The sequence below is a fragment of the Mesoplodon mirus genome, assembly GCF_964341445.2.
Source record: "Mesoplodon mirus genome assembly, chromosome: 5".
Classification (NCBI taxonomy): domain Eukaryota; kingdom Metazoa; phylum Chordata; class Mammalia; order Artiodactyla; family Ziphiidae; genus Mesoplodon; species Mesoplodon mirus.
The window spans coordinates 45,016,375-45,043,610 of NC_138980.1; the positions used below are offsets into that span (position 1 = coordinate 45,016,375).

Consider the following 27,236-nt stretch of genomic DNA (forward strand, 5'->3'; position numbering starts at 1 on the left):
CAAGTTCCCCTGGAATCCTGACTATTGTCCGGGCAACTTCTTGTGCGTGGCTGGGGGTGGGGGCAGGTCCCTTGCATCTGCCCAGAATTCCCAGAATTCTGCACTACCCTCGCCATGGTCCCGAGCCCAGATGGTCGGGCCCCCCCTCCATGGCTCCCGCTGCCCTCCCAGGGCCCCCCAAACCCCATCCCTGCCACAGGCCCCCCTGACGCCCCTCCGACCCCACCCCCGGCCCCTAACTTCCTCTTGCTCCAGCCCCTGTGACCATTTCTCTGCATTTTGATTTGTCAAGTTCCTTCCTGCCTCATGGCCTCAGCTAGTCTCTACCTGCTGCTCGGAGCACCAGCTCCCCACTCTGAAGTTCTAGAGCAAGGTTTCTCGGCCTCCAAACTCTTGACATTTGGACTGGACCATTCTCTGCTGTGGGGCTTGCCCTGTGCACTGTAGCAAGTTGAGCAGCATCCCTGGCTTCCACCCACTAGAGGCCCATAGCACCTTACCCCGAGGTTGTGACAACAACAAAAAAATGCCCCTAGACATTACCAGGTTTCCCCTGAGGGGCAGAATCAATTCCGGTGAGAACCTCTGCTCTAGAAGGTGAGGCTTGGGTCCCCGTCAGTTCTGTGAGTGTCCCCAGCTCACAGGGGGGCTCAGCAGGCGCACCCATGGAGTCCCTTTACAATGACTGAGTCATTTCACCACCACCCCCATCAGCAGCCCCATCTAACAGATGAGGAAACTGAGGTCCAGAGGAGTGACTGGACTTGCTCAGGGTTTCTCAGCTGCTCAGGCAATGGAACCCTCTGCTTCCAGCAGGTTCTCTTGATTGCCGGGAAGCAAACCTTTCTCACATGACCTCAGTCCTTTCCCATCCCCACTCAACATCTTCCCCCACAACTCCCAGCTTGGGCTACTGGAAAGTCCCAAAACAGCTGTGCCTCCCACCCCCACCATACTTGGGCTGTGTTTCGCTGATGGAGGGGGCAGGTTTGCCCCAATATTATGGGTTTGACCTACTCAATTTCTTCCCCTAAATTCGCACCCAATGGCCAGGGTATAAACGTCTCTCTTTCCTAAAAATGCCCCTCTTCCCTGGCTGGCTGTTGGGGGGATTCCAGCTTCAGCAGGAATCTGGCAGTGACCTGTGGCTGCTGTGTGTCCCTGGCCTGAGACTTAGCCTCTCTGGGCTCTGGTTTCTTAATGTGGAATTGGGGGGGCGGGGGGGCAGGGCACGTCAGGGAGGGACACAGATTCTAGTTCATAGTGTTCACTCAGCTCACATTTCTGCACAACTACTGTGTGCCAGGCCCACGCGGTGGCAGTGTGAACAGGGCAGGTGCAGGCTTTGCTTTTTAGGGGCTCACCCAGTCTGATGGGGGAGGCAGCCAGGAATCAAACACAGGTAAAAGGACAGCAGAGCTGAGAGAGCTGATCAAAAGGGGCCTGAGTTAGTGGGGAAGGGGGAGGGTTCTGGAGGAGGAGACACACTGGTGGACAGGGGGAGAGCTGGTAGCAACTCTTAACGGGGCAAAGAGGGAGGAGAGGGCTCTCAGGCAGCCCTGGGGCAGGAATGCGCCGGCCTGAAGAGCGCTGAGGAGGGCAGGAGGGAGCTAAGAGCAGGTAGTTACATCAAAGACCTGCTAGGGGCCTTGCTGGGGAGGAAGAGGAGGGAGAAGGATTAGGAAGGGGGGAAGGGTAAGACGGGGAGATAGAGGGGGAAGAGAAAAAGCGGGGGAGTGGGGTGGAGGGAGAGGAGGTGGAAATGGAGGAGGGCCAAGAGGAGATAAGGGGAAAGAGGGCGGAGGGGGAGGAGGAGGATTTGACTCAGAGGGAAGTCTGGGGAACGGTGTGAACGCGCCTGGATCTGATTCACGTTGTAAGATCGCCCCCTGGTGGCCTAGTGAAGAACGGGCAGGGAGACGGGACGGATCCACCCTTGCGTCTACCCTCTGGTCCTCACAGCCAGTCACAAAAAGTGTGGCAGCCTGAGCCAGGCCGGCCTCAATTGCTCGAGTAGCCTCCCGTCTTCTAGGCTTGGTCATTCAATGAACAGAATGGGGACAATATGCCCCCAGACCCTCGCCAAGCGCCCCCTGTGCAAATGGGTGCTTTGAGCAGATGTGCTCAAGTGATTCCCACAAAGCCCTACGAGACAGGAGCTACTGTCATCTCCGCTTCACAGAGGGGGAAACTGAGGCTCAGAGGGTCACGTGGGATGCAGATGCCAGACTGGAATCCAGGACCCCCCAGTCCTGTCCTGGGCTCCACTAGCCTGGGCTGGCCCCTGGCGTGGGTCCAGCCCCTCCCAAAAAACTCGAAGCCACCGCCAGGCAGGGCGGAACCGTGGGTGTCCCTGGCGTCCCAAGGTGCCAATTAAATGCTCGTGGCCGTCTGGGGCCAGAGCTGTGGACGGCGGCATGGCCGAGCCGGGGCCGGAGCCGGGGCGCGCCTGGAGAGTGTTCGCCCTGTGCGGGGCCGCAGTGTTTCTCGCAGCGGTGGCGGCTGGAGCAGCCCTGCTGGCCTGGAATCTGGCCGCCTCGGCCTCCCGGAGGCCTCGCTGCCCAGAGCCAGGGGCCAACACCACGGCGCCGCCTGGAGACCTGGAGCCCGAGGTCGAGGAACTTCGGCGCCGGCTGGCAGAGGCTGCCCAGCGCGAGGAGGCCCTGACCAGGCAGCTGAACCAGGCCGAGGGTGTCCGACAGGAGCTGGAGGAGGCCCTAAGGGCCTGTGAGGGCCGCCAGGTAGGTGGGCAGGGTGGGGGGCTGGGGAATCCAGAATATAGTTGGGGGAGAGGTTGCACACACATCCCTGGGGCTCCCCCCCCGGCCCTGTTCCTTGGTTTCTGCCATTCTTCAATTGAGGGAGGCAAAATAAGAATACACACGTAATTCCTTCCAACTCCTACAATGCCAGTTCAGCCTTGAGTCTACCTTCTGACCAAGAAGGTGTCACTGTCCTCTGCTATTTGCCAGATCACTGGTGGAGGCTAGGGAAGCCTCAAACCCCTAAGCCCACCTGGGGAGGCCCTGTGCTAACCCTCCCCCTAGGTACCCACTCAACATCCCACCTCCCAGCTAGTGTACAGCAGCCCTATTTCGGGAGAGGGACATTCATGTCACCTGTAATTAGGAGGCTAAAGTTGGCCTCTTGGGGGAGGTACCAGCCAGGTCCTCCCTTTTCCTCCTGCCACCCCCTTCAAACTCTTCCTTAACCCTTCCCAGCCCTGGACCTCGCAGATGAATCATCCTCAAAGTCCCAACCATTCACGTTTATTGAGTAACTACTGTGTACCCCTGTGTCCCAGGCACAGCAGAGGTTGGGCAGTGTATGAATTTTTGAAAATTCATGCCTTTTGAAAATTCATCCCTACACCTTTCCTGACTGCCTAAGGGAAAGGCCTGGGGTAGCCGAGGTTAAGAGCAGCCTGCACTGGGTTCAAATTCTGTCTCTGCCTCTCGATGGAGGATTCTCTGAGGAAGCCAGGCCAGTGGTTTTGCAGAATGTCTTGTTGCCAAAATCTCGGCCTCTGTACACTGGTACCAAATAGAAATACAGAGACAGAGTTTTGGAGGAAATAGAGAGTAGCTTTATTTCTTTGCCAGGCAAAGAGGGAACACAGCAGGTTAGCACCTCAAAAAAACTGTGCCCCCCTCTCTGGGGGAATAGGGAGAAGTCTTATAGTCAGGGCTTGTAGTCTGGGGTAGGTGATAAGGATCAAGGCAGTGATGGACTTGCATTCATCTTTCTTCTGGGGAATTTCAAAACGGCCACAGCTGACATCAGGCAGCTCCATAACTGGGTCTGGTCATCTCCAAGATTATCGCCGGTGACCTTCTCTCTGAAATGAAGAAAGCTACAAGGGAGTGTTACAAGGGAGTGTGGGAGAAAAGAATGCCAGGTGCAGGATATAATTCATATAGAGTCAGAGAGTGATTAAGGAATTAGCTTTGTGTAGGACAATTCTAGTTGCATGCACTACAGATTAGTAACAGTTAAAGTGAAACTAGGATTGCTTAACTTTTATAGTCCTGCTTTTGCTGTTTCTATAGCCATTCACTCATTCCTTTGTTTTCCCAGCTTGTTCGTAGGAAAGAAAAACCCCATTTTCCACTTCTACTGCAACGGTCTCACAGAGGTGACTAAGTATACCCTAGAAACCCAATTGTCAACCACCAAATTGGCTTGTGCTGGTCTGAAACCCCAGTCCGCGAGTCTCGATATAGCTAGGATTGGAACCAGATCCTGTCGGCAGAGCTAAACCTTTTCTACATCTAGCTGGCCTGGAGTAGGGGCCGGTTGACCTGGACAGAGGTCTTCTTCCAGGCAGGCACCTGTCACCACTCGGTACCCCAGACTTCAGAGGCCACTTCTGTGTTTTACAACTACAGAACCCCAAAGGTCCAAATAAAGCTCAAGGAACACCAGTGTAGTCTCAGTCTCCCCTAGAAAGGGCGGGGCCAAAATTCACTCCTTCTCCCCTCCCCCTCCTCCCCTCACTTCCCCTCCACTCCGCAGAGTCGGCTTCAGACCCAGCTGATGACACTGAAGACTGAGATGGACGAGGCCAAGGCTCAGGGGACCCAGATGGGGGCTGAGAACGGGGCGCTGACAGGTGTGTTGGGGTGCAAAGTGGTGGGCAGGGCTAGAGGTGGGAGGAGCCTAGAAGTTTCCCACCTACGCAAATGACACGTACAGGTGCAAACGTAAAGCAAAAGAACGCGAAAACTTGTGAAAGAAATGCGCATAATATGCAAAGGTCATGCGAATGTCAGAAAACAATGCAAATACAACGAATTATGCACACGCCGTGCAGAGACTCCCAAAAGTAATGTAAACCTATGAAAAGCTATGCAAATGACACGTAAAGGTCAGGCAAACAGCACACAAACTTAATTCAAATAAAACAAACCACGCAAATAATTGGCAGACTATGAATTCGTAGCCGGTGTGCGAGGGGCAGGAGCCTGGTCTCCAGTCTGATCCTGCCCCCTGCGCCCGCAGAAGCCCTGGCGCGCTGGGAGGCGGTGGCCACGGAGTCTGCGCAGCGGCTGGACGCGGTGCAGCGGCGCGCGAGCGCGGCGGAGGCAGAGGGTGAAGCCTGCGCAGCCCGGGAGGCGGCGCTGCGCGAGCAAGTGTGAGTGAGGGGTGGGCGGGAAGGGTCCGGGGGAGGGCGAGCCCATGCCCCTATCCATGTGGGCGGGGCCTTGTGGAGAGTCAAGGTCCTCCTGCAGGTCAGGAGTTAGAACCTGGGGGGCGGGGGAGGCGCTCTTTGGGGACAGGAATCCCCCACGTCAGCGCTGGCACTCTGGAGGCATGGGTCCCTGGGGTCGGGCGCATACTGGGGGCTCCGGGGAGGGCGGGGAGTGCAAGTGGAGGATGCAAGAAAAATCGAGTATCGAGTGCGGGGCCGGGGGCCTGGAGGCGGAGCTTCTGGGGAAAAGGCTGGGAGTCCATGGGGAGGGGTCCTGGAAATGGCCAGGGGTGGAAAAGGGATGAGGGATCCTGGAGCATGGGATCTCCGGGGAGGGGGCGTTCCCAGGAAAGGCGGAAGAATGCTGGAGGGTCTCTGGGGAAGGGGGGTCCAGGTGCTGACGGGACCCTCCCTCCTTCCCGGCAGTTACGCCCTGGAAGCCCAGACGGGCCCCCAGCGCAGAGTGCCACTCCCCCGGACCCGCTCCGGGTCCCGACCTCGGCCCAACCCTCGCTCGCGCTCTCGCCCGGGAACCTCCGGGGGTTGCAGGCGACCAGCGCGGCGCGCAAGAGGGTGAGTCAGACCCCAGCTGGATCAGGGCTCGAGGCCAGGAGGACAGACACTGGGGGCTCTGCTGGGACACTTACAAAGATACCCACGCTGGATTAGATGCTCAGTCGACACCCATCAACGCTCAGCTTTCGACCGACAGCCGCCCTGAACGGAAACTGTGCAGAAAGAAGACCCGACCCTCTCCTTGACCATCTAGTGCTTATTTTTTTTTTTTTTTTTTTTTTTTGGCAGTACGCGGGTCTCTCACTGTTGTGGCCTCTCCCGTTGCGGAGCACAGGCTCCGGATAGCCAGGCTCAGCGACCATGGCTCACGGGCCCAGCTACTGCACAGAATGTGGGATCTTCCCGGACCAGGGCACGAACCCGCGTCCCCTGCATCGGCAGGCGGACTCTCAACCACTGCGCCACCAGGGAAGCCCCTCTAGTGCTTATTTTGCAGATGGGGAAATTAAGGTCCACTTGGTCACAAGGTGAGATAGTGCAGAGCTGGGACTTAAGTCCCCTCTAAGGACAAGGACAGTGTGGCCCTCATCCCACAGACGTGAGGACTTAGGGTCCAGCCCTGACCTGGGAGTGACCTGAAGGGGTTACTTCTCCTCTCTGGTCCTCAGTTTACCTTGCCTGTAAAATGAGTGATTGGAATGGTGAGAGCCAGCATATCCTTGACACCAAAAGCTGACAAAAATGGCACAATAAGAAAACTATAGACCCCTCTCCCTATGAAGAGGGTACAAAACTCCCAAATGGAATTTTAGCAGAGAACCAAGTAACACATTTTTAAGATACACCATAACAAAGTGACTTATGCCTGAGGTGCAGAGATGGTACAATATTTGGAAGTCTGGTAATAAAATTCGCCATACTAAATGGATCAAATGAGAAAAATTCTGAAAAGGTCATCAAAATAGCAACAATTGCATGTAAGTGAGATTATATGGTATTTGTCTTTCTCAGCCTGACGAATTTCAGTTAACATAATACCCTCTAGATCCATCCGTGTTGTTGAAATGGCAAGATTTCTTTTTTATGAGAATATTATGAGTAATATTCCATTGTGTGTGTGTGTATATATATATATAACATCTTTATCCATTCATCTATCGATGGACACTTAGATTCTAATTTTCAGACTGTGATCAGATTTTGCCAACTGTTCTGATAATGTCCTTTGTAACAAAAGAGTATCCTGGCTTACACATTGTATTAATCTGGAACATTCCTCAATCTGTCTTTGCCTTTCATGACACTGGCATTTTTTAAAAAGCCCAAGCGAGTCATTTTGTGGTGTCTGAGTTTGGGTTTTTGTGATGTTTCCTCATGATTAATTGGCATTTTTGGCAGGAATGCCTCAGAAACAGTCAACCTAATAATATTATCTGCTGTTGGTATGACCATATATAGAAAACCCAAGAGAATTAATGGAAACTTTCCTATATCTAAACTAGGTAGAAAATCCTTTCGAAGAAAAGAAAGATCCATTTCAGATAATTTTTTATATCCAGGAATAAACTACATTCCTTATTATGTAAGGATCTATTCTACATTAATTTTTCAAAAAATAACTCAGTAGAAAATGGGCAAAGAACATGGGCAGCCTGTTCATAGAAATATACGAAAAAGGGGCCCAATCTCACTGCTAGAGAAGAAATGCAAACTGAAAAAAATGTGATACCGTTTTCTACCCTTTAGTTTGTCAAAGACAAAAATAAAAACAAATTAAAGGGCTTCCCTGGTGGCGCAGTGGTTGAGAGTCTGCCTGCCGATGCAGGGGACACGGGTTCATGCCCCGGTCCGGGAGGATCCCACATGCCGCGGAGCGGCTGGGCCCGTGAGCCATGGCCTCTGAGCCTGCGCGTCCGGAGCCTGTGCTCCGCAACGGGAGAGGCCACAACAGTGAGAGGCCCGCGTACCGCAAAAAAAAAAAAAAAAAACAAATTAAAAGTTTGTGAACACGTTTTGTTGGCACTGCTGTTGGGAAGCAAGCAGTCCCACACACCGCTGGTGGCACTGCTCATTAGTACAACCACTTGGGAGGGCAAAAAATTGGAAACAACCTCAGTGTCCATCAGTTGGGGACTGTTTAAATGAGCGTCCGTCCATCCACACCATGGAATGCTATACAACTGGTTTGTGTGGGGTTTTTTATTTTTCGTTTTTGGCCAAGCTGCCCGGCTTGCATATCTTAGTTGCCTGACCAGGGATTGAACCTGCGCCCTCAGCAGTGAAAGTACAGAGTCCTAACCACTGGACAACCAGGGAATTCCCACTATAAAACTGTTAAAAGGGCCAAAGCTGATCTTCTCTGAGACGCATTAATGTAAAAAGCAGGAGAGCAATAATTTGTGTACGTCTTTTAAAATTCGGGACTGGGGGAAACTTATCCAAATATCCTTGAAGGAAACACTGGTCACAGCTGTGGCCTCTGGAAAAGGAATCAGGGATCTGGGGATTGGTGGGGGAAGCAGTCTCAAGTTCCTCTGTATACCTTTTTGTAAAGTTTGCATTTTAAAAATCATGTGCATGTATTACCCTTAAAATAATTAAAATTTGTTTTGAAAAATTTCTGAAGAGGCTGCTGTAAGGAGGGGAACAGCAGCACTTGAAACTGTGATCCCCCCCTCAGCCAGTCCTGCTTATTATCCCCCCACCCACCTTGGAGGTGGCTTGGTGGTGCCTGATCAAGGCCTTTACTGGGAGAGGACCAGCTTGGGGTTGGGGGGGAATTGGAGGGCCCTCCCCCTCTGCAAAGGAGGAGGTGAGGCTGAGGGGAGGGATGAGAGTCTAACCGCTTTGTTCCGTTGCTGGCCACCAGGGGTCACCCCAGTCTGCAGACCTGGTTGCTGCTGGCTGAGGGCCCAGAACTTGAGAGGCTGGGAAGATGGGTCTGAGACACCCCCTCCCCCTGCAACTCTGGCGTAAATCCAGAAGTGAGCAGGAAACAGCTTCTCCTTCTGGAGTCAGCTAGGACTTGAGACTGGCCTTGCCTTGTCTGGGGCCCCAGGGACTTCAGACCCCTCACTGTGGGGTCCAGGGCTGATGCACGCAAAGGGCTGGGCTCAGGGCTGTAAATGGAACCTAAAATATTATCATTACTATTCACTTATTCTGCTAGCTTCACCTTGGCCATACCTGCCAGATCCCTGAAAATCAGCTCCAGGGAAATGGGGAGCCATGAGAGGTGTGTGAGCAGGAAGGGTACTATCAGATCTGGTTCCCCGGCCAGAACCAGCTGCCTTGCCTTCCAGACCCCACCTTCCTCCCTCCCCACAGGGCCAGCCCCCAGCCTGCCCTTGCTCTATTGTGCCTCCCTGTCTCCACCTGTCCAGTTACCACTCAAAGTCTCTGTCTGTCCCTCTGTCTCCGAGTCTTTTTTTTTTTTTAACTTTATTTATTTATTTATTTATGGCTGCGTGGGGTCTTCGTTGCAGTGTGCGGGCTTCTCGTTGCGGTGGCTTCTCTTGCTGTGGAGCATGAGCTCTAGGTACGTGGGCTTCAGTAGTTGTGGCTCACGGGCTTAGTTGCTCTGCAGCATGTGGGATCTTCCCAGACCAGGGCTTGAACCCAGGTCCCCTGCATTGGCAGGAGGATTCTTAACCACTGCGCCACCAGGGAAGTCCCTGTCTCCGAGTCTTTACCTCTGTGTCTCCACCTTGTCCCCAGCACACTCTCCCAGGTCCCTGCCCTGGCCTCCCCTATTCATGGTCACCCTGGGGTCCCTCCGTGGCTACAGAAACAGGAGTGTGTGTGGAGGGGGGGGTGGAAACGGGAAGCCTGGCACAAGCTGGGTGGAGGGCACTGGGGACAGCAGCAGCCTGACCTTGTTGGCGCCCAGTCCCAGGTAAGAAAGTGGGTCACCTTTTTTCAGCAAGGAACACGGATGCCCAGAGAGGACAGGCTCTTCCCCCCCACAAAGGGCTCTCCTTGCCTCCTCTGTCAACTCCTAAAGCCCAAAACTTAATTTCCTTTGCATTTAACCAAAACCCAAACACGTTGGCATAAAAGTGGAGGGTTTTCAGAACTCTGCTGAAATTTTTCTTCGCCAGAAATATCGCTTCCTCCAGAACCTTCCTGAAGTTCTGTGAGAGTTTTTAAAAACCTTGTGTCTCCTTGAGAACTTCAATGTCGGTCTTCAGAGTGACACAGAGCTGACTTCCTCATGACAGTCTTCCCGTCTCTGCCCAAACAATCAAATGAAACCAAATGGATTGTTTTTAATTTAGAAAAAAATAATTAAAATCGAAGTCAGGTTTTATGATGACCCTCCAAGGGAAGTCAGAGAGATTCATGCACAAAATTTCCTGTGACTATGACAAATGGTTTTCAGGGAAAAACCAAATGCTCACATCATTCGATGCATTTGACCTCATGTGAATTCGAAGACCAGTTGCTCACCTCCTCCCTCTGGAATTTTCTGGCCAGGAATTGAGGCAGAACGTGTTCAGAGAGTCTGTTTTTAGAAATTTTAGACTCTGCTGGCAGGAGTGTCAATGGAAACAACCTCTTTGGAGGACAAATTGATGACAGCTGTCAAAATGTAAAATGTTATTGCTTTAGGACCCAGCAATTTCAGTTGTGGAGATTTGATATCAAGTCTTATTTTGTTCATTGAAACAAAAAATTGAGAAACAGTCTAAGTGCCCATTGGTAATTATGATGGTAATGTATGTGCTGAAAACCTAAACAGTGGTCAAAAGGAATCAACAATCTCAAAGTCATAATGTTGAGCAAAAAGAGGAAGTTTCATCATTACCTTTTCCATGAAAAAAAAATCTAGCTTTTAAAACAAATTATTGGAGAAAGAAACATTACAAATCAAAGTTGTGAGATCAAATTGCCAAAAAGAATGTTATTTTTGAGCTTGATACAAAAGACATCAATGTGTATATTGAAAACTCTTGTTCTTACACTGTGACAGTTGCTGAAAATTGTAGCACATCAGGTCTAGGGTGGCTTTTTTGTTTTCTAAGAGTTTATGGTTGCCTTTCTTTTCCCTTGACAACAGATACCATGTTCATACATACATATATGCAACATCTTCAATATACAGTGAAAAATAGCCAAGATCTTAAGTTCATACCAAGACTGTCACACCTCCTGGCATCGGCTTAAGCACTGCCCCATGCCTGAGCTCTCAACTGGACCCTCGTCACCCAGGCTCTACCCCTGTCATGCCGCCTTTCCCCTGGTGATCCCACAGGCCCAGGGCAACAGCAGCTGGGACAGCGTCCCTCGCCTGTGTCTCAGTTCCCCAGCCTCACATCAGAGGCTGCGCATGATCCAGCCCCACCTTAAAAAAATACCACCATTTATTAAGGTTGACTGTGTGCCAGGCACTGTGACAAGTGTTTCACAACTGGCTTTGTTGCCTCCACTTTAGACAGGAGAAAACTGAGACTCAAGGAGGAGAAGTCACTTGTTCCAGGTCTCACAGCGGTAGGTGGCCCAGCCAGAACTTAACTCCAGAGGCCTGCATTGAAACCATGTATTCACTCTGCCTACATGACTCCCCATTAATGCAGATAGGAGATGTCCTCCTCCCACCCTACTCCAGGGGACTCTGGGTGGGCCTGACCAACCCAGAGAAATAGCTGGTTGGGCACCACTGGCAGCCCCCAACCCTCCTCCCTCCCAGTAGTGGCTGGGAAGGGTCCGGAATCAGGAATCAATGGGTAGCTGCAAAGGCCAAAGGTCAGACAGGGGTTTCCTGCCCATCCCTGGGAACTTCCTCCTTCCCGACCCGACTCCCACCTCCTTGATGAACACCACCCTGGAGGACCCCTCCCCGCTCAACTACCCCCCACTCCACTACCCTGGCTAATAGGGGTATGGGTCCCCATGCCACCGCCTTCAGCCTGCTGTGCCCCCCACAGGCAATGGACAGCAACTGTGTTATCGTCACCCAGCCATGGTCCAGCCTCTTTTCCATCCCCTTGCCCCGTTCCCCTCGGATCCTATCCCTCCTTCCTGTCAGCCTTGACCCCATGGGGCTAGGGGCTGCGTCCCACTCTGTCTCCCCAAGACTGAGGACCCCTCACTGCCAGGTCTGGGGCTCTTGGTGGGGCCTCTGGCATCACCCAGCATAGGGGTTTTCCCTGGAGCTCCTGGATCTAGGGGGACAGGTAGGAGGGTATACCCAGAATCCTTCTTTGCTCCTTGGTCCCGAAATCCCTTCCTTGCCTACCTGGGGGTGACCCACAGTGAAGCTTGACCCCCTCTATCTGGTGCTTCCCCTTCACCAGCTCACAGAGCCCCAAGATGAGGTTTCCAGCAGGAAATGGTAGTAATAATAGCAACGGCGAATCATTTCTCCCAGCCCCCTCCCCGGCCCTGGGACCTGGTACTGTGACCACCTCATCTCACAGAGGGGAAAACTGAGACACAGACAGGAGAAGCCCCTCACTCAAGCTCACCCTGGCCCCAGGTTCACTGCTGCCTGTGCTTACTAAGCGCCTACATGAGCCAGGCATTGGGTGGGCTGCAGCTAGGGGAACCCGCGCCAACGCCATCCACCCATCAGCCCTCTGTGAGGCCTTCCTGTGCCAATTACTGAGCACCTACTGTGTGCCTGGCCCTCAGCTAAGCGCTCCGCACAATTTAGCTCCTGTAATCATCCCTGCCATGTAAGATGAGCACACATCTGTAGCCAGCCCTTCCTGAGGGGAGGTGAGTCCAGCTCTAAACGACCAGAGTGAGACACCCAGGCTGTCCTTTCTCCTCCCTTCGTCTCGGTATCCTCCTCCCCACGATGGGGATGTTGACATGAGGTCATAGGCAGGTGAGACCAGCTCTGGGCACAAAGCAAGGGCAGGTGGGGAAACTGAAGCTCAGCAAGGCCAAGGACGCCTGGTCACCTAGCCGGTGCCCCACCCAGTGTTAATCAGAGAGGCCCAGACATGATTTGGTGCCCTCCCCCTTCCCTTCACAGCCCGGGTGGGAGTGTTGTGATAACCCACAGCCCCCGTTTCCTCCTGGCCAGGAAGGAGCCAGGCAAAGGAAGTATTAAGAGGAGTAATATAAACACTTCCCCCCTCCCCCCTGCCGTGGCAAGGTCTAGAAGGGGCAGGAGCCACCACCCAGAGCAGACCAGCCAGCAGAGCAGTGCCAGTGCACCGGGCAGAAGCTGGGAGGAGATGGGCTTGGCAATGGAGCACGGGGGATCCTATTCACGGGCAGGGGCCAGCCCGAGGGGCTGCTGGTACTATCTGCGCTATTTTTTCCTCTTTGTCTCGCTCATCCAATTCCTCATCATCCTGGGCCTTGTCCTCTTCATGGTCTACGGCAACGCGCACGTGAGTACCGAATCCAACCTGCAGGCCACCGAGCGCCGGGCTGACGGCCTCTTCGGCCAGGTGGTGGGGCTCACAGCCTCCCAGGCCAACCTGTCCAAGGAGCTCAACCTCACCTCCCGTGCCAAGGATGCCATCATGCAGATGCTGATAAACACCCGCCGCGACCTGGACCGAATCAACGCCAGCTTCCGCCAGTGTCAGGCCGACCGGGTAAGTCCACAGGCCGGACACTCGTCCCGGGGAACCCCGGGCTGGTCACCTCACCTCTCTGAGTTTCACTTTCCTCGTTCATGAGACAGGGACAGTCACGGACCCTACATTTTGCGTGCCGAGCCCATGTAGAGAAGCAATGCGTATTTTGTCTGTATATCTCATGCAATATTTGGGACACACTTAGACTAAAATGTGATTTGTGGTCTATCTGGAATTCAAGTTGAACTGGGCATCCGGTCAGTTATCAGACCTAGGCCCATGGCTTCATGTGTATAAAGCGCCCAGAATGTACCAGCACACACTAGCTGCAAATAAGAGCTGGCTTAATAAACGCTCAGAGTGTTGGATTCTTAGTAATTAGTATGAATGGCTCAGGTTTGCCTAAAGGCTGGATGTCTGCTTAGGAAATATTATCTCTTAATTGAATCCCAGGAGGTAGGGAGAAGATTTAAAACCCTTTTGCAGAGGGGAAATGGAGGCCTAAGAGAAGAGGTGGCTTGATGGGGGGCGGGGGGCAGCAGGGAGCAGAAACAGGCAACCCTGGGTCTCGTGGAGACTGTCAGCCCCCCTCGTACCCCCAACTCCTGTCAAACGCACTCAGCAAGATCCCCCATGTTCTCACACATACACGATGCCTCTGAGGAGGTCCCGTTCCTGGGAACACTGAGATGTTGCCTCCTCAGGCTTTGGCTGGAATGGGGTGAGAGAAGGGGTGGGCAGGGGAAGGGAAGGGTTGGGGAGAGGGGCAGGCTCTCTTTCTCCCACAGGAGGTGTCTGGGCTGTTTGGCGCAGGGGACCGTGGAAAGAAAAGGCCTTTACTGGGGCTTCAGACCACCCAGCCCCTGCCACTGGGCAGGAAGGATGTGCACAGCTCCCCTCAGAACTACCCAGGCAAGGGTGAGGTCTCCCCATCTCATTCCCCCAGGACAGGGCAGGTCCCCCTTAGATCCTCAGAAAAAGGTGAGTCCCCCTCAGACCCCCAATTGAGGCAAGTCCCCCCTCAGACCACAGGGCTGGACCATGTACCCCCTCAAATGCTCCCCACCCCTGACAAGGGCAGCCCACTCAGACTTCTCAGTTCCCGGGATTTGGCCCTTTTGAATCTTTCAGGACACGCATGTCCTTCCGGTCCAGGAGCCATTAGGAATCCCAGGATCATAAAGTTTTTTTTTTTTTTTTTTTTTTTTTTTTGCTGTACGCGGGCCTCTCACTGCTGTGGCCTCTCCCGCTGCGGAGCACAGGCTCCGGACGCACAGGCCCAGCGGCCATGGCTCACGGGCCCAGCCGCTCCGCGGCATATGGGATCCTCCCAGACCGGGGCACGAACCCGTATCCCCTGCATCGGCAGGCGGACTCTCAACCACTGCGCCACCAGGGAGGCCCGGATCATAAAGTTTTATTCTTTTGTTTTTTGGTTTTTGTTTTTCATTTTTGGCCATGCTGAGCCAGGATCTTAGTTCCCCCATCAGGGATGGAACCCATGCCCCATGCAGTGGAAGCGCAGGGTCTTAACCACTGGACCGCCAGGGAAATCCCTTTTTTGTTGTTGTTTTTGGTTTTGGGTTTTTTTTTTTGTTTGTATCGTAAAGTTTTAGACCCTCACACGCATCTCCGAATCCCAGGTGGCCCCATCATAAAATATTAGAAATCTAAGAATCTGCCTCTTTACAACTTTAAATTTTGAAAATCGTAGCTTCCCCCCACACACAAGTTGACAAATTCCTCTGTCCTGGAACCCCTCAGGGTTTTCTCCAAGGACCCCCAGGAAACGGGCACTGATGCTGGGGAGTAGCCCCACCCCTGCCACGGCAGCCCCACATGTCTGATGGTACCAAGTACGAATTTTGATCTTTCCCTGATCCTGGTGGTGCTATGAGACGGATTTTTTTCTTAAATTCTCTGCAAATGCAGTTGCATTTCTGGCTCTGAAACCCTGGGAGAGAAAGGGGAAATTAATTCAGTGTGGTTTTTTTAGGGTTATACCCCACTCTGCCTGGGTCAAGGAAGCACCTCCACCCAGGATGCATGCAGGAGAGATTTTTTTTGCCATGGATTTTTCTTTATTCAGCATTCGTAATAATCTTTTTGATGGTCAAATTATCCTGAAATAGGCCATAGGAACACCCGCAATCTGGCTCCTGTGTCTTTTGATGGAACTCCACTAGTCTTTGAGAGCTTCCTTGCTTTATGTCCTAACAAATATTCCAGAAAACCCTTCAGATTGTTTAAACTTGTTCACTAATCAACTAGTTCTCTTCCTCTGAGTCCAGGGCAACCATGGCTACTGGAAAGTGAGGGAGAGACTCCTGAATTACTTCATAAAGATGTACCTGAACACTCCTTAACAAGAGAAGATACTTTTTTTTGTATTGTCAGATTGCACTAGTTCTAAGTAAATATTCTTCTCATCATCTTGACATCTGAGAACCTGTGCAGAAAAATACTTCTGTATTTTGGGGAGCCATTTCCTCCAACTGGAAGAAAACCTCTTTCCCACTTCATCTTTGGAGCCAACTCATACCCTGAGATCTTCCCTTTCTGTAGTTAAGGCTTTTGAAAACAGAAGTCACTGGAGCTTCCAGAGCTATTTCTGTCCTCCCCCATGCCCAGGTCATTAGGACAGGGCCAGCTTCCAAAGGAGTAAGGACAAAAAGTGACAGAAAGGCACACCCTCTTCACCCTTCATACCTTTACTTGTTATATTTCTGCAGAGCGTTCTGTTCCAAAGTTTTAAAGACATAAAAAACGTTATAAAGTTAAAATTTAATTCACATGCCATACAATTGGCCCATTTCAAGTGTACATAACAGGGACTTACCTGGCGGTCCAGTGGTTATGACTCACACTTCCACTGCAGGGGACACTGCAGGGGGCACAGGTTCGATCCCTGGTCCGGGAACTAAGATCCTGCATGCCGTGCGGTGCAGCCAAAAAGAATAGTAATAATTAAGTGTATATAATAAAAAAAAGTGTAGATGAAAGAAAAAAGAAAAAAGTGTACATAACAATGATTTTTAGTACATTCACAGAGTTGGGCAACCATCAGCACAATTCAGTTTAGAACATTTTCATCACCCCCAAGAGAAACCCCATCAGCAGTCACTTCCCATCCCCCCTCACCCAGCCTCTGACAAACACAAATCTGCTTTATGTTTCTATGGATTTACTTACTCTAGATATTTCATTTAAATGGAATCATGCACTATATGACCTTTTGTGTCTGGGTTCTCACTCTCAGCAAGATGTTTCCAAGGTTCAGCCACATTGTAGCATGTGTCAGTGCTTCGTTCCTTTTGATAGTCAAATAATATTCCACTGTGTGGTTGGATCACGTTCTGTCCATTCATCTGTTGATGAAACACTTGGGCTGTTTCTACCTTGTAGCTACTGTGATTAGTGCTGCTGTGAATATTTGTGTGCAAGTTTTAGTGTGAACATATGCTTCCATTGCTCTTGGGTATATATACCTAGGAGTGGAATTGCTGGGTCATAGTGTAATTCTATGTTTAACTTTTTGAAAAACTGCCAGACTGCTTTCCACTGTGGCTCCACCATTTTTACATTCCCATCAGTACTGCCTGAGAATTCTGTTTCTCCACATCCTTACCAACACTTGTCCATTCTTGTTTTTTGTTTTACTTATAGCCATCCTAATGGTTGTGAGGTGATAGCTCATCATGGTTCTCATTTGCGTTTCCTGATGACTGAAGATGATGAACATCTTTTGATGTGCTGGTTGACCTTTTATATATCTTCTCTGGAGAAATGTCTATTCAGATGCTTTGCCTATTTTTCAATTGTGTTGTATTTTATTATTAATTTCTAAGAGTTTACTTTTATATATTCTGACACATCATCAGACACACGATTTGCAAATATTTTCCCATCTATGGGTTGTTTTTTTCCCTTTCTTAATGTTGTCCTTTCATGAACAAAAGTTTTTAATTTTAAGTCCATTTATCTGCTTTTTCTTTTGTTGCTTGTGCTTTTGGTATCATATCTAAGAAACCATTGCCAAATCCAAAGTCATGCAGAGTTAACACCTGTTTTCTTCTAAGGAGTTTTATAGCTTAAGCCCTTACATTTAGGTCTTGGACCCATCTTGAGCTAATTTTTGTATATGGTGTGAGGTAGGGGTCCAAATTCTTTCCCTAGTATGTGGCTGTCCAGTTGTGCTAGAACCATTTGTTGAAGAGAATCTTCTTTCCCATGAAATGATCTTGGCAGCTGTATTAGTTTGCTAGGCCTGTCTTACAGTACCACAAATCAGGTGGCTTAAATAACAGAAACTTATTTTCTCACAAGCACAAGATCAAGATGTTGGTGGAATTGTTTCCTTCCCAGGCCCATCAGGATCTGTTCCATGTCTCTCTCCTTGGCCTGTTGATGGCTGTCTTCTCCCTGTGTCTTCACATCATCTTCCCTCTGTGCATGTCTGGGTGTCCAGATTTCCTCTTATAAGGACCCACCCTAATGACCTCATCTTAACTTAACTGCCTCTTTAAAGACCCTCTCTCCAAATACGTTTACGTTCTGAGGTCCTGAGAATCAGGGCTTCAACGTGGGAATTTGGGGTAGGGGACACAATCCAGCCCATAACAGCATTCTTGTCAAAAAAAAAAAAAAAAAAAAATCTGTTTTTAGGGGAATTCCCTGGCGGTCCAGTGGTTGGGACTCAGCACTTTCACTGCTGAGGGCACAGGTTCAATCCCTGGTTGGAGAATTAAGATTCCCCCAAGCCACACAGCACAGCCAAAATCCATTTTTAATTGGCTGTAAATGTTTTCAAGATTCATTCAGGTTGTAGAATATATCAGTGCTTTGTTCCTTTTTATTGCCAAATAGTATTAATCATAACCTTTCTTTTTATCTTGGTTGACTAAAGTGCCTAGGGAAAGAGGTGGGTTTTTTTAAAATTAATTAATTTATTTATTTTGGCTGCGTTGGGTCTTCATTGCTGCGCGCGGGCATTTCTCTAGTTGCGGCCAGTGGGGGCTACTCTTCGTTGCAGTGTGTGGACTTCTCATTGCGGTGGCTTCTCTTGTTGTGGAGCACGGGCTCTAGGTGTACAGGCTTCAGTAGTTGTGGCACGTGGGCTCAGTAGTTGTGGCTCTCGGGCTCTAGAGCACAGGCGCAGTAGTTGTGGTGCACAGGCTTAGTTGCTCCACGGCATGTGGGATTTTCCCAGACCAGGAATCGAATCCATGTCCCCTGTATTGGCAGGCAGATTCTTTTTTTTTTTTTTTTTTTTTTTTTTTTTTTTTTTTTTTGCGGTATGCGGGCCTCTCACTGTTGTGGCCTCTCCCGTTGCGGAGCACAGGCTCCGGATGCGCAGGCCCAGCGGCCATGGCTCACGGGCCCAGCCGCTCCGCGGCATATGGGATCCTCCCAGACCGGGGCACGAACCCGTATCCCCTGCATCGGCAGGCGGACTCTCAACCACTGCGCCACCAGGGAGGCCCGGCAGGCAGATTCTTAACCATTGCACCACCAGGGAAGTCCAGGTGGGGTTTCTTTTAACTTTTTTTCTAATTGAATGAATGAAAGATCCTTTAAATTCTATAGTGCTTTACAGTTTTCAAAAGTTTCACACACATGATTTCATACAATCCCATAATACCCCTTTTTAAATTTCCTACCCCTATATTCCCCCTCCCCTCTTCCCTCTCCCCACTGGTAACCACTAGTTTGTTCTTTATCTGTGAGTCTGCTTCTGTTCTGTTATATTCACTAGTTTGTTGTATTTTTTAGATTCCACATATAAATGATATCATACAATATTTATCTTTCTCTAACTTATTTCACTTAGCATAATGCCCTCCAAGTCTATCCATGTGGCTGCAAATGGCAAAATTTCATTCTTTTTATGGCTGAGTAGTATTCCATTGTCTATAATCATAACAACTTTTGAAGATCAGAGCAGCATCCCCTGTAGAGAAGCCATGTCCTTGTGAACTATGCCAACACAGACCACCTGGGTGCTGGATCTGAGGCCCTAGCCCTGAGAATCTGGGCAGCGCCGGGGGCAGGGGGTCCCACAGGAGCCGGACACTGAGCTCTGTCCTGTGTCTCATCCGGACAGGTGATCTACGTGAACAACCAGCGATACATGGCTGCCATCATCTTGAATGAGAAACAATGCCAAGAACAACTCAAGGAAAGTAACAAGAGCTGCGATGGTGAGTGGATTAGGGTTAGGGTTACAATTATGGACAGTGGATAGCAGGGTAGCTGACTCCCCACCCAGTCTCTTGGCAACCCCCAACCTTCCTGACTCTTATTGTCCTATACCCTTAGCTTTGGCCCTCACACTGAACCAGAAAGCCAAGACACTGGAGATGGAGCTGGCAAAGGAGAAGGTGGTATGTACCAAAGACAAGGACGGTCTAGTGCTGGGCAAGCGAATGATGGACGAGCAGCTGGCCGAGTGCAGCAAAGCCCGGGAACAGCAGCGGCAGGAGCGACAGCTGGCGGAGGACCGTCTGAAGAAGGTGCAGGCCCTCTGCCTCCCGCTGGACAAGGACAAGTTTGAGGTGGAGCTGCGCAACCTCTGGAGGGACTCCATCATCCCGCGCTCCCTTGACAGCCTGGGTTACAATGTGTACCATCCCATGAGCTCAGAACTAGTCTCCATCCGGAGAACCTGCGACCACATGCCCATCCTCATGAGCTCCAAGGTGGAGGAGCTGGCCCGGAGCTTGCGGGCTGGCATTGAGCGTGTGACCCGTGAGAACTCGGACCTCCAGCGCCAGAAGCTGGAGGCCGAACAGGGTCTGCGCGCCAGTCAGGAGGCCAAGGAGAAGGCGGAGAAGGAGGCCCAGGCCCGGGAGGCCAAGCTCCAGGCTGAATGTGCCCGGCAGACCCAGCTGGCCCTGGAGGAGAAGGCAGTGCTGCGGAAGGAGCGTGACAACCTGGCCAAGGAGTTGGAGGAGAAGAAGAGGGAGGCTGAGCAGCTCAAGGTGCAGCTGGCTGTCAGCAGCTCGGCCCTGGACACCTGCATCAAGGCGAAGGTGGGCCAGAGGTCCCTGGCTTCAGGTTGCGTTGGGGGTGGGTCTGGAGGCCAAGCTGATGGTGATGTTGAAGTTGGGTTTGAACTTTTTCTTTTTTTTTTATCTTGGTGTTGAGGTTGGCTTCCCAGTCTAGGTTGGGTTACTTAGACTCACTTGAGAATTTCACTGGTTTCACTGATGTTAGGATTGAGGCAGGCTTGGAATGGGGATCAGCATTGAGAAAAGGTGTCCGGTTAAGACTGGAGTTGGAGGTCGAGTGGCTGTCAGGTCCAGGGTTGAGGGAGGGACAAATCTAGAATTGTGGTTGCTTTGGGATTGGGGTGAGCTGAGGCAATGAGGGTGGATTTAGGCTTGAGGCTGAGATCAGACATGGGTGACTGTGAGTCTAGAATTGGCTTTAAGATTATGGTCATGTATTAACATAAGGATTTTATTGGCGTTAGGATTGGGAATGACATTAAGAAAGGGTTAAGGATTGGGGTTGAGTTTAGGAAGGAAGGTGGGCCTCAAAATTGGCTTAAGGTTAGGATTAGCGACTCATCCAGTGTTGGTGTAAGGGTTGGGATGGGTTTGAGTTGAGCTGAAGGATCAGGGGACACCAGGTTAAGGATTGGAAGTGATACTGGGCTTAGGGTGAGGGTTAAGGCAGGTCTAGAGAAAGGCTTGATGTGGACTCTAAATTTGTGGTTAGAGTTGGGTCAAGGTGAGTTCTTGGTGACTCCTGTGTCTAGAGTTGATTTGGGTTAAGGTTAGGGTTCCATGTAAGATTTCATTAGTCTTAGAATTAGGTTGAGTTTGGAGTTTGGATTGTGAGGAAAGGTTAAAAGTTGGGTCAGGGGTCACATGCAGGGTGGCTCTTGGATCAAGGACTTGGTGAGGAGTGAATCTAGGGTTTCAGTGGGTTTGGGATTGCATTGAGTTGAGGCTGGAGTTGAAGCTCAGGTGGGTGTAGGTGGTTGGTGGGCCTAGAGATTAGAAGTTTGGGGCCAAGGGCGGATTCAGAACTTCATGGGCATTAAGACTGGAATTGGCATTGACCATCGGTTAGGAGTTGAGATTGGGTTGCATTTAGGGTGGCTGCTGTTTGTTAGGATATATTTGACGTGAAGGATTAGGTGAGCCTGGGCTTCGAGTGCGGGTCAAGACTGGGTCTAGAGTAGAAGCCGGGTGGATGTTGATCTTAGGCTGAGGCTGGGCTGGTGTTCTAACTCAGGTAGAGGCTGAGGTCTGAGGTTGAGCTGGGGTTGAGTGTGGTATTGGGAAGGTATTTATAGGTGGTCGTAGTGGAGTGCAGGGCTGGGGCTGAGGGAGTGGGGGTGGGGGTAGATGTTTCATAGCGGCTGGGTCTAGGGGATGGGTTATGGTCAGAGTTAGATGTAAAGTTATGATCAGATCAGGTTTGTCATTGGGACTGGGTTAAGGTCAGGCTTTGATTCTAAGGGAGGTTCTGTTTTCAGGTTGGGATCTGATTTTAGGTGACTGAGTTCAGAACTGGTTTTGGATTTCAGGTTTGGAAAGATCCTCTCGGGGTCCTTCAAGGGATGGCATTGAGGATCGAGGTCCAGTTGGTTTACAGAGTGGGTCAGCTTCAGTTTGGAGCATGGCTGGGGTGGGTGGATGGACTCAAATGGGGTCTTGGATTGGAGTCAGGCTGGCACCAAGGCTGTAATGGAGACCATGGCAGGACCCCTGCAGAGTGGGGTCTCCGGGGGCTGCCAAGGGAAGCCGGTCCCTGCAGTCCCCAGTCATTTGAAGGCAGGTGTCTACAGGTGATTATATATGCATCATCACATGTGTCCTTCTCCATGGGTATCAGTCTGTTTTTTCTGCCCTGGAAGGAACTCAGGTCTCCAAGGGTGTGGAGAGGCAGGAAACTCCCTGGGACTTGTGTTTGGTAGCCCTGGCCTCCACCAACCTCCTTTCACCCTTCTTCCCACAGTCGCAGCCAATACCAGTGCCAAGACCTGCAGGCCCTGCCCCCAATCCCCCGCCCATCGGTGAGTGACAGAGGGCAGAGCCAGGAAAGGGTGGCGGATTCCACCTTGTATCCTGGGTTGCCAGCCCATTCCCTGACGCTGGAGCGGGGGTTACTAAGACATTAGGTCGGGGCTGACCCCTCCCTCTCTCGGCAGACCCAGCTGGGCTGGAGGAATTCAAGAGGAGGATCCTGGAGTCCCAGCGACCCCCTGCCAGCAGTGTCTTAGCATCAGCCAGGTGAGGCTCTGGACAGGCTGAGACAGTTCATTCTCAGGGTTTGGATGAGGCTGGGTACAGGAATAGGGGTGGAGGGAGGCTTGTATCACACTTGTTGCTTCCTTAATTGAGCACTTGCTGTATACCAGGCCCTATGCTGGACCCAGGGGACACAGCAGTGACCAAGACACACACAGTTCCATTCATGAAACTCCCGAGTAGTGGGCCAAAGAGACAATGAAGGAGGCAGGGTAAGAAGAGTGACCAAGAATCTACCACGATTGGATGCTTACTGTGATCTTGGCACAGTCCTCAGCACTCCTACCAATTAACCCATTTAATCCTCAGAATCCTAATCCATGGGTGAGCTACTGTTATCCCCACTTTCTGGATGAAGCAAATGAGGCACAAAGAGGGTGTGCATCATGCCCCAGGTAACACAGCCAGAGCTGGGACATGAACCTAGGAGATCAGACTCCAGACAGGAAAGTGAAGGCCCGGATGAGGAAGGGACCTTTGAGCTGGAGGCTAGACAAGAGCTGTCCTGGGGGAAGGCAAGGGGAACAGCGCTCCAGGCAACAAGAACAGCCAGGGCAAAGGCCCTGTGGCCAGACTAGGGTGGCAGAAGTGAATGGAGCCGAGAAAGGGGAAGAGGGAGAGCAGTGTCCGAGAGTGACCCTGGGCCTCTCACTCCACCCTTCTGAGCCACACTTTCTACTTCTATAAAAATGGGGGTCTCTGAAATCAAAGGCGTGCAAATGCTTTGCCAGCTGTCAAGTGCTGTCCACACATGGCTGGAGCAAGGAACCCAGGGCCTCAGAGGGGAGCATCGAGGGTGCCTGGCACACGTTCAGGTGATGGCTCCATGCCTTTGACCCCCTCACTGCCTCCCAGGGCCTGGTCATCTGTTGGACGACAACCTGTGCGTCACAGGGAAGGTGACTCAGACCACAGCTCCAAGAACACCCTGTGCTCCCTCCAGGGTCGCTCCTACACCCCCCACCCCCCCACCCCCTACCCTGTTCAGGACCACGCTGCTGACCTAGGATTGGCATCCCATTTGCAGTTTAGGACCTGAGGTTCGAGGAGGTGTGTGGGATTTTTGTCAGACCCCTCTGATCCCAAAGCCTGTGCCATCAACACTTTTGCCACCAGGCTATTGTCAAGCTAGGTCTATTTCAGCCCCAGGGTGCTAAACAAAGCCCTTGGGGCCAAAAAGATTTCCAAAATGTCTGTCATTAACTCCCTACGGTCCTCCGCACCCAGCTCCATCTTCACTATGCCTCTTCTTACATGCTCCCTCTGACAGGGAGCTCACCCCCTTACGGAACTGGGTCCCCTCGCTCTGGATAGCTCTGCCTGGGAGAAATCCCTCAGCCTCAGGCAGCCTACAGAGAGGGAGGCAAGTGGGTAAGGAGAAGACCCTGCTCTGAGCAAACAGTTTTCCTCTCTCCATCTTGGCCTGAAGCCATCATGGCAAGGAAGGAGGTTCTATTATTATCCCCATTTCTCAGAGGAGGGAACTGAGGCCCCAGGGAAGTGATCAGCCCGGGGTCGTGCGTCAGCAAGTCAGGGTTGGAGCCAGGCTCCCTGTCCAAGCCTGTCCCGGTCCCAGCTGAGGATGGGGAAGCTCTTGACATTGTTTACCCCAAATGACGTACCCCCCCGCCCCCTGCCATGGAGGAAACAATGTGTACTTAAGCCTGGGCCCCTCCTGTTTCTCTCTGCAGTATCACAGGAAGGGCTTCTGGCCCATGGGCTCCCGCCTTGATTTGCCTTCCTCTGAGAGAGGGGCCAGGCATGAGCAGGCTGGGGTCTTCCTTCGGCTCTGGTTTTGAGCCCCAGCTCGGCCAGGCACTCAGTGGACAGCCAGTGAGTGACTGAATCGTAACGTCCAAATTTTATATGCACCCAACAGGGGGCCAGATCCGAGGCCCGCATCAAATCACCCACCCCATGATGGGGACTGTTGATTCCTTTTCCACTCATTCCTCTGGGCTTCGAGAAAGTCTGCGCTGCTGCTAACTCACCCTAAGGCCTCCCAGACCCTTGCAGTTCTCCTGTATTCACAGAGGGAGGGCAGACCCAGGCTCCGGCGTCAGCTGCACTTGAGAACATGGTCTTGCTTTTTCATTGAACATTTTTAAGTGGTTTTCTATTAATGGCAAATGCACCAGCTTTCCTTTACTTGGTAAGACTGAGCATCCTTTGGAGATCACTTTATTTAAATTAAAAAAACACAACACAATGGAGGTGAAGACAAATAATAAGTGAATATTGGTTTAGCAACTACGTAGCTAGAGATGGCACAAGTCACAATGTGGAAGGCTGAAGATGGGAGCTCAGCCCTGGCTCTGAGCGGAGCACACAGCGAGTGTCGATTCAAGTTCTCTGCCATCACTATGACCATTTGTTTTTTCATTCAACCCATATTTCTTGAGCAGCTGCTGGGTGCTGAGGACACAGGGAGGAATAAGGCACAGAAATCCAAATCCCCACCCTCGTGTGGCTGACAGTCTAGTGGGGGAGATGGATGACAAACCAGATGAGTGAGCCGTGATAGGGACCCTTGGTGATGCGTGAGACAGAAAAGGGATGAGGGAGCTTCAGGAGGTTGGAATTTTCCACGGGGGTGGGAGGGGCGGGGCCAGAGCAGGCTTCACTGAGGAGGTGACATTTGAGCAGAGAACTAAAGAAGATGAGGGAGGAGCCATGAGGGGATTCTCAGAAGGGTGCACCAGGCAGTGAGCACAGCCCGTGCAAAGGCCCTGGGGCAAGACCATCCATTCCCGGTGAATTTGAGTGAGGCAGCTGGTGTGGCTGGAGCTGAGTGATCGAGGGGAGAGTGGGAGGAGGTGAGGTCAGGATAAATCAGGCAGGGCCTTGGGGCTGCAGTGAGGACTTTGGGAGCCCTGGGAAGGCTGTGAACAGCAGAGGATGTGACCCGACTCAGGTGTTCACAGGCTCATTCTGGTCGCTGTTGTGGAGGGTAAAGGTGGGAACGTGGGACAGGGGTGAAGGCGACTGTGCTGGTCCAGATGAGCGATGGGGCTTAGGAGCCCCCGTCTCTGAAAATGGCCAGGGATGACCCTCCCTTGCAGGCTGGTGAGCAGGAGTAGTTAAAGGATGTCTGTCAGGGCTGCCTTGGAGCCTGTGAATCCTGGTAGAGGACAGAGCCTGGAGCTGGGAAGGGGGGGACCAGAGCCAGCCAAGGAACGTGAGGCTGCGGGGGCCCCAGGGAAGAGCCAGGGAAGGAAGGGAGGGGGCCAGCGGAAGCAGGACTTGGCAGAGGCCCCCACCTCCCCCATCAGGAAACAGCCTCTGAGCCAACCTCTGACCCCTCGTGAGAACCTCTGGCAGGCCCAGGAGGGGGAGGGGCATTCCAGACAGCGGGATGGCTCCTGCAAAGGCAAGGGGGAGGGGTGGAAGTGAAGTGATGGCTCTGAGAATTTGGGGGGTACTTTGTCAGGTTTTGATTCCCCAGTGGGGAGGCCTGGTGGGGGCACAGTGGGTGGAGCCTTGAATGCCAGATACAGACGATCTGGCTTTGTCCCGAGGGGGCTAGGGAGCCATGGGAGCATGTGAGTAGGGACAGGCTCATTAGAAAAACCCTCCTGGGAATGAGTGAGGGGCCAGGTCTAGGTCAGTTCTGTGTAGACCAAAGAGGGAAACTGAGGCCCTGCCTGGGGGACGGGGGGGCCGGAGACTTTGGGCAAACACCCAGGATCCCCAGGGCCTTAGGGAGCAAAGGGGAGAGTGTCAGACAGACTGCCACAGAGGCCTGGAGTGCAGGAGGCGGCCCCTCTGTACCTCAGTCTATATAATGGGCACACATCTCAGTCCCACCTGTCCCACAGAGGTTCAACAAGGCGAAATCTAAGGGGAGGTTGAAACCAGCAGGAGCCCTAGGGTTCTTGGGAACAAGAAAGGGCCCAGGGTAAGAGGCAGGCCCCGGCGAGGTTTGTCCTGCCATCTGTCTGTCTGACTGACTATTGTATTCCCACCTCTTTCCTGCCCCAGTGGCTGAGGAGGCTCTAGGCCCCGAGGACCGAGGGGTGGCCCCGACTCACCGGTCTGGAGACTAGGTGCAGCGAGACGCCCACGGCGAGGGACACAGCCAGGGTGGAGTCAGATGACGCACGCACGACAAAGTGGGCGCCCTTGGCCTGCATCCTCTGCTCATCCTCCGCCACACCCCACCCACACCCCTAACACTCTCTCCGCACCACACAATCCCTCACCCCCTAGATGCCGGGACGACGTGACAGATGCAGTGACATCAATCACACAGACATGGTGGTGACGTCACACCGAGACAAGGCAATGACATCACAGAGATACACGGCGACATCACACACGCACTTTCTGCCCAGCCCTTGCCCATAATCACATCCCTTCGTGCACGCGGGTCAAGGCACCCACAGCATCCCACTCATCTGGAGCATCTTAGCGCTCCAGGTCTGGGGGAGTGAGAACAGGAATTCACCTTCGTCCTCCCCTGAGAGTTTCCAGGCCCCCAAGAGAGGGAGCATCTGGTCCAGGGGACCCCTCAGAGCCCACGAGGGTGCTGCCCTCACTCTCTCTCCCCTCCATATCCAGCCCTGTCTGTGCCCATATAAATATTAGTGGCACTAAATAAATGTTATCAAATCCCTTCAAAGACTCCAGAGTCATGATTTCTGCTTTGAAAAGGCACCACCAGGCTCTGAGTGAGAAAAAAAACTAGAAATAAGATGAAAGCTGAAGAATCCCATCCCCAGCGTCCCC

At 52.0% G+C, this 27,236-nt stretch overlaps 2 protein-coding genes across 2 annotated transcripts; both read left to right on the top strand.

Moving 5' to 3' along the window:
• Nucleotides 1-2,417: 2,417 nt before the first annotated feature.
• Nucleotides 2,418-5,925, top strand: CCDC194 (coiled-coil domain containing 194; the record flags this gene model as incomplete). Its single annotated transcript, XM_082622936.1, has 4 exons — nt 2,418-2,741; nt 4,516-4,612; nt 5,002-5,134; nt 5,618-5,925. The coding sequence occupies 4 exons, from the start codon at nt 2,418-2,420 to the stop codon at nt 5,766-5,768; spliced, it is 705 nt and encodes a 234-aa protein (XP_082479062.1). The 3' UTR covers nt 5,769-5,925.
• Nucleotides 5,926-12,837: 6,912 nt separating this feature from the next.
• On the top strand, nt 12,838-27,123 carry PLVAP (plasmalemma vesicle associated protein). Its single transcript, XM_082622021.1, has 6 exons — nt 12,838-13,263; nt 19,349-19,445; nt 19,564-20,276; nt 22,216-22,273; nt 22,409-22,490; nt 26,490-27,123. Exons 1-6 carry the CDS (start codon nt 12,895-12,897, stop codon nt 26,494-26,496), a joined length of 1,326 nt encoding a protein of 441 aa, XP_082478147.1. The 5' UTR covers nt 12,838-12,894; the 3' UTR covers nt 26,497-27,123.
• The last annotated feature ends 113 nt before the right edge of the window (nt 27,124-27,236 follow it).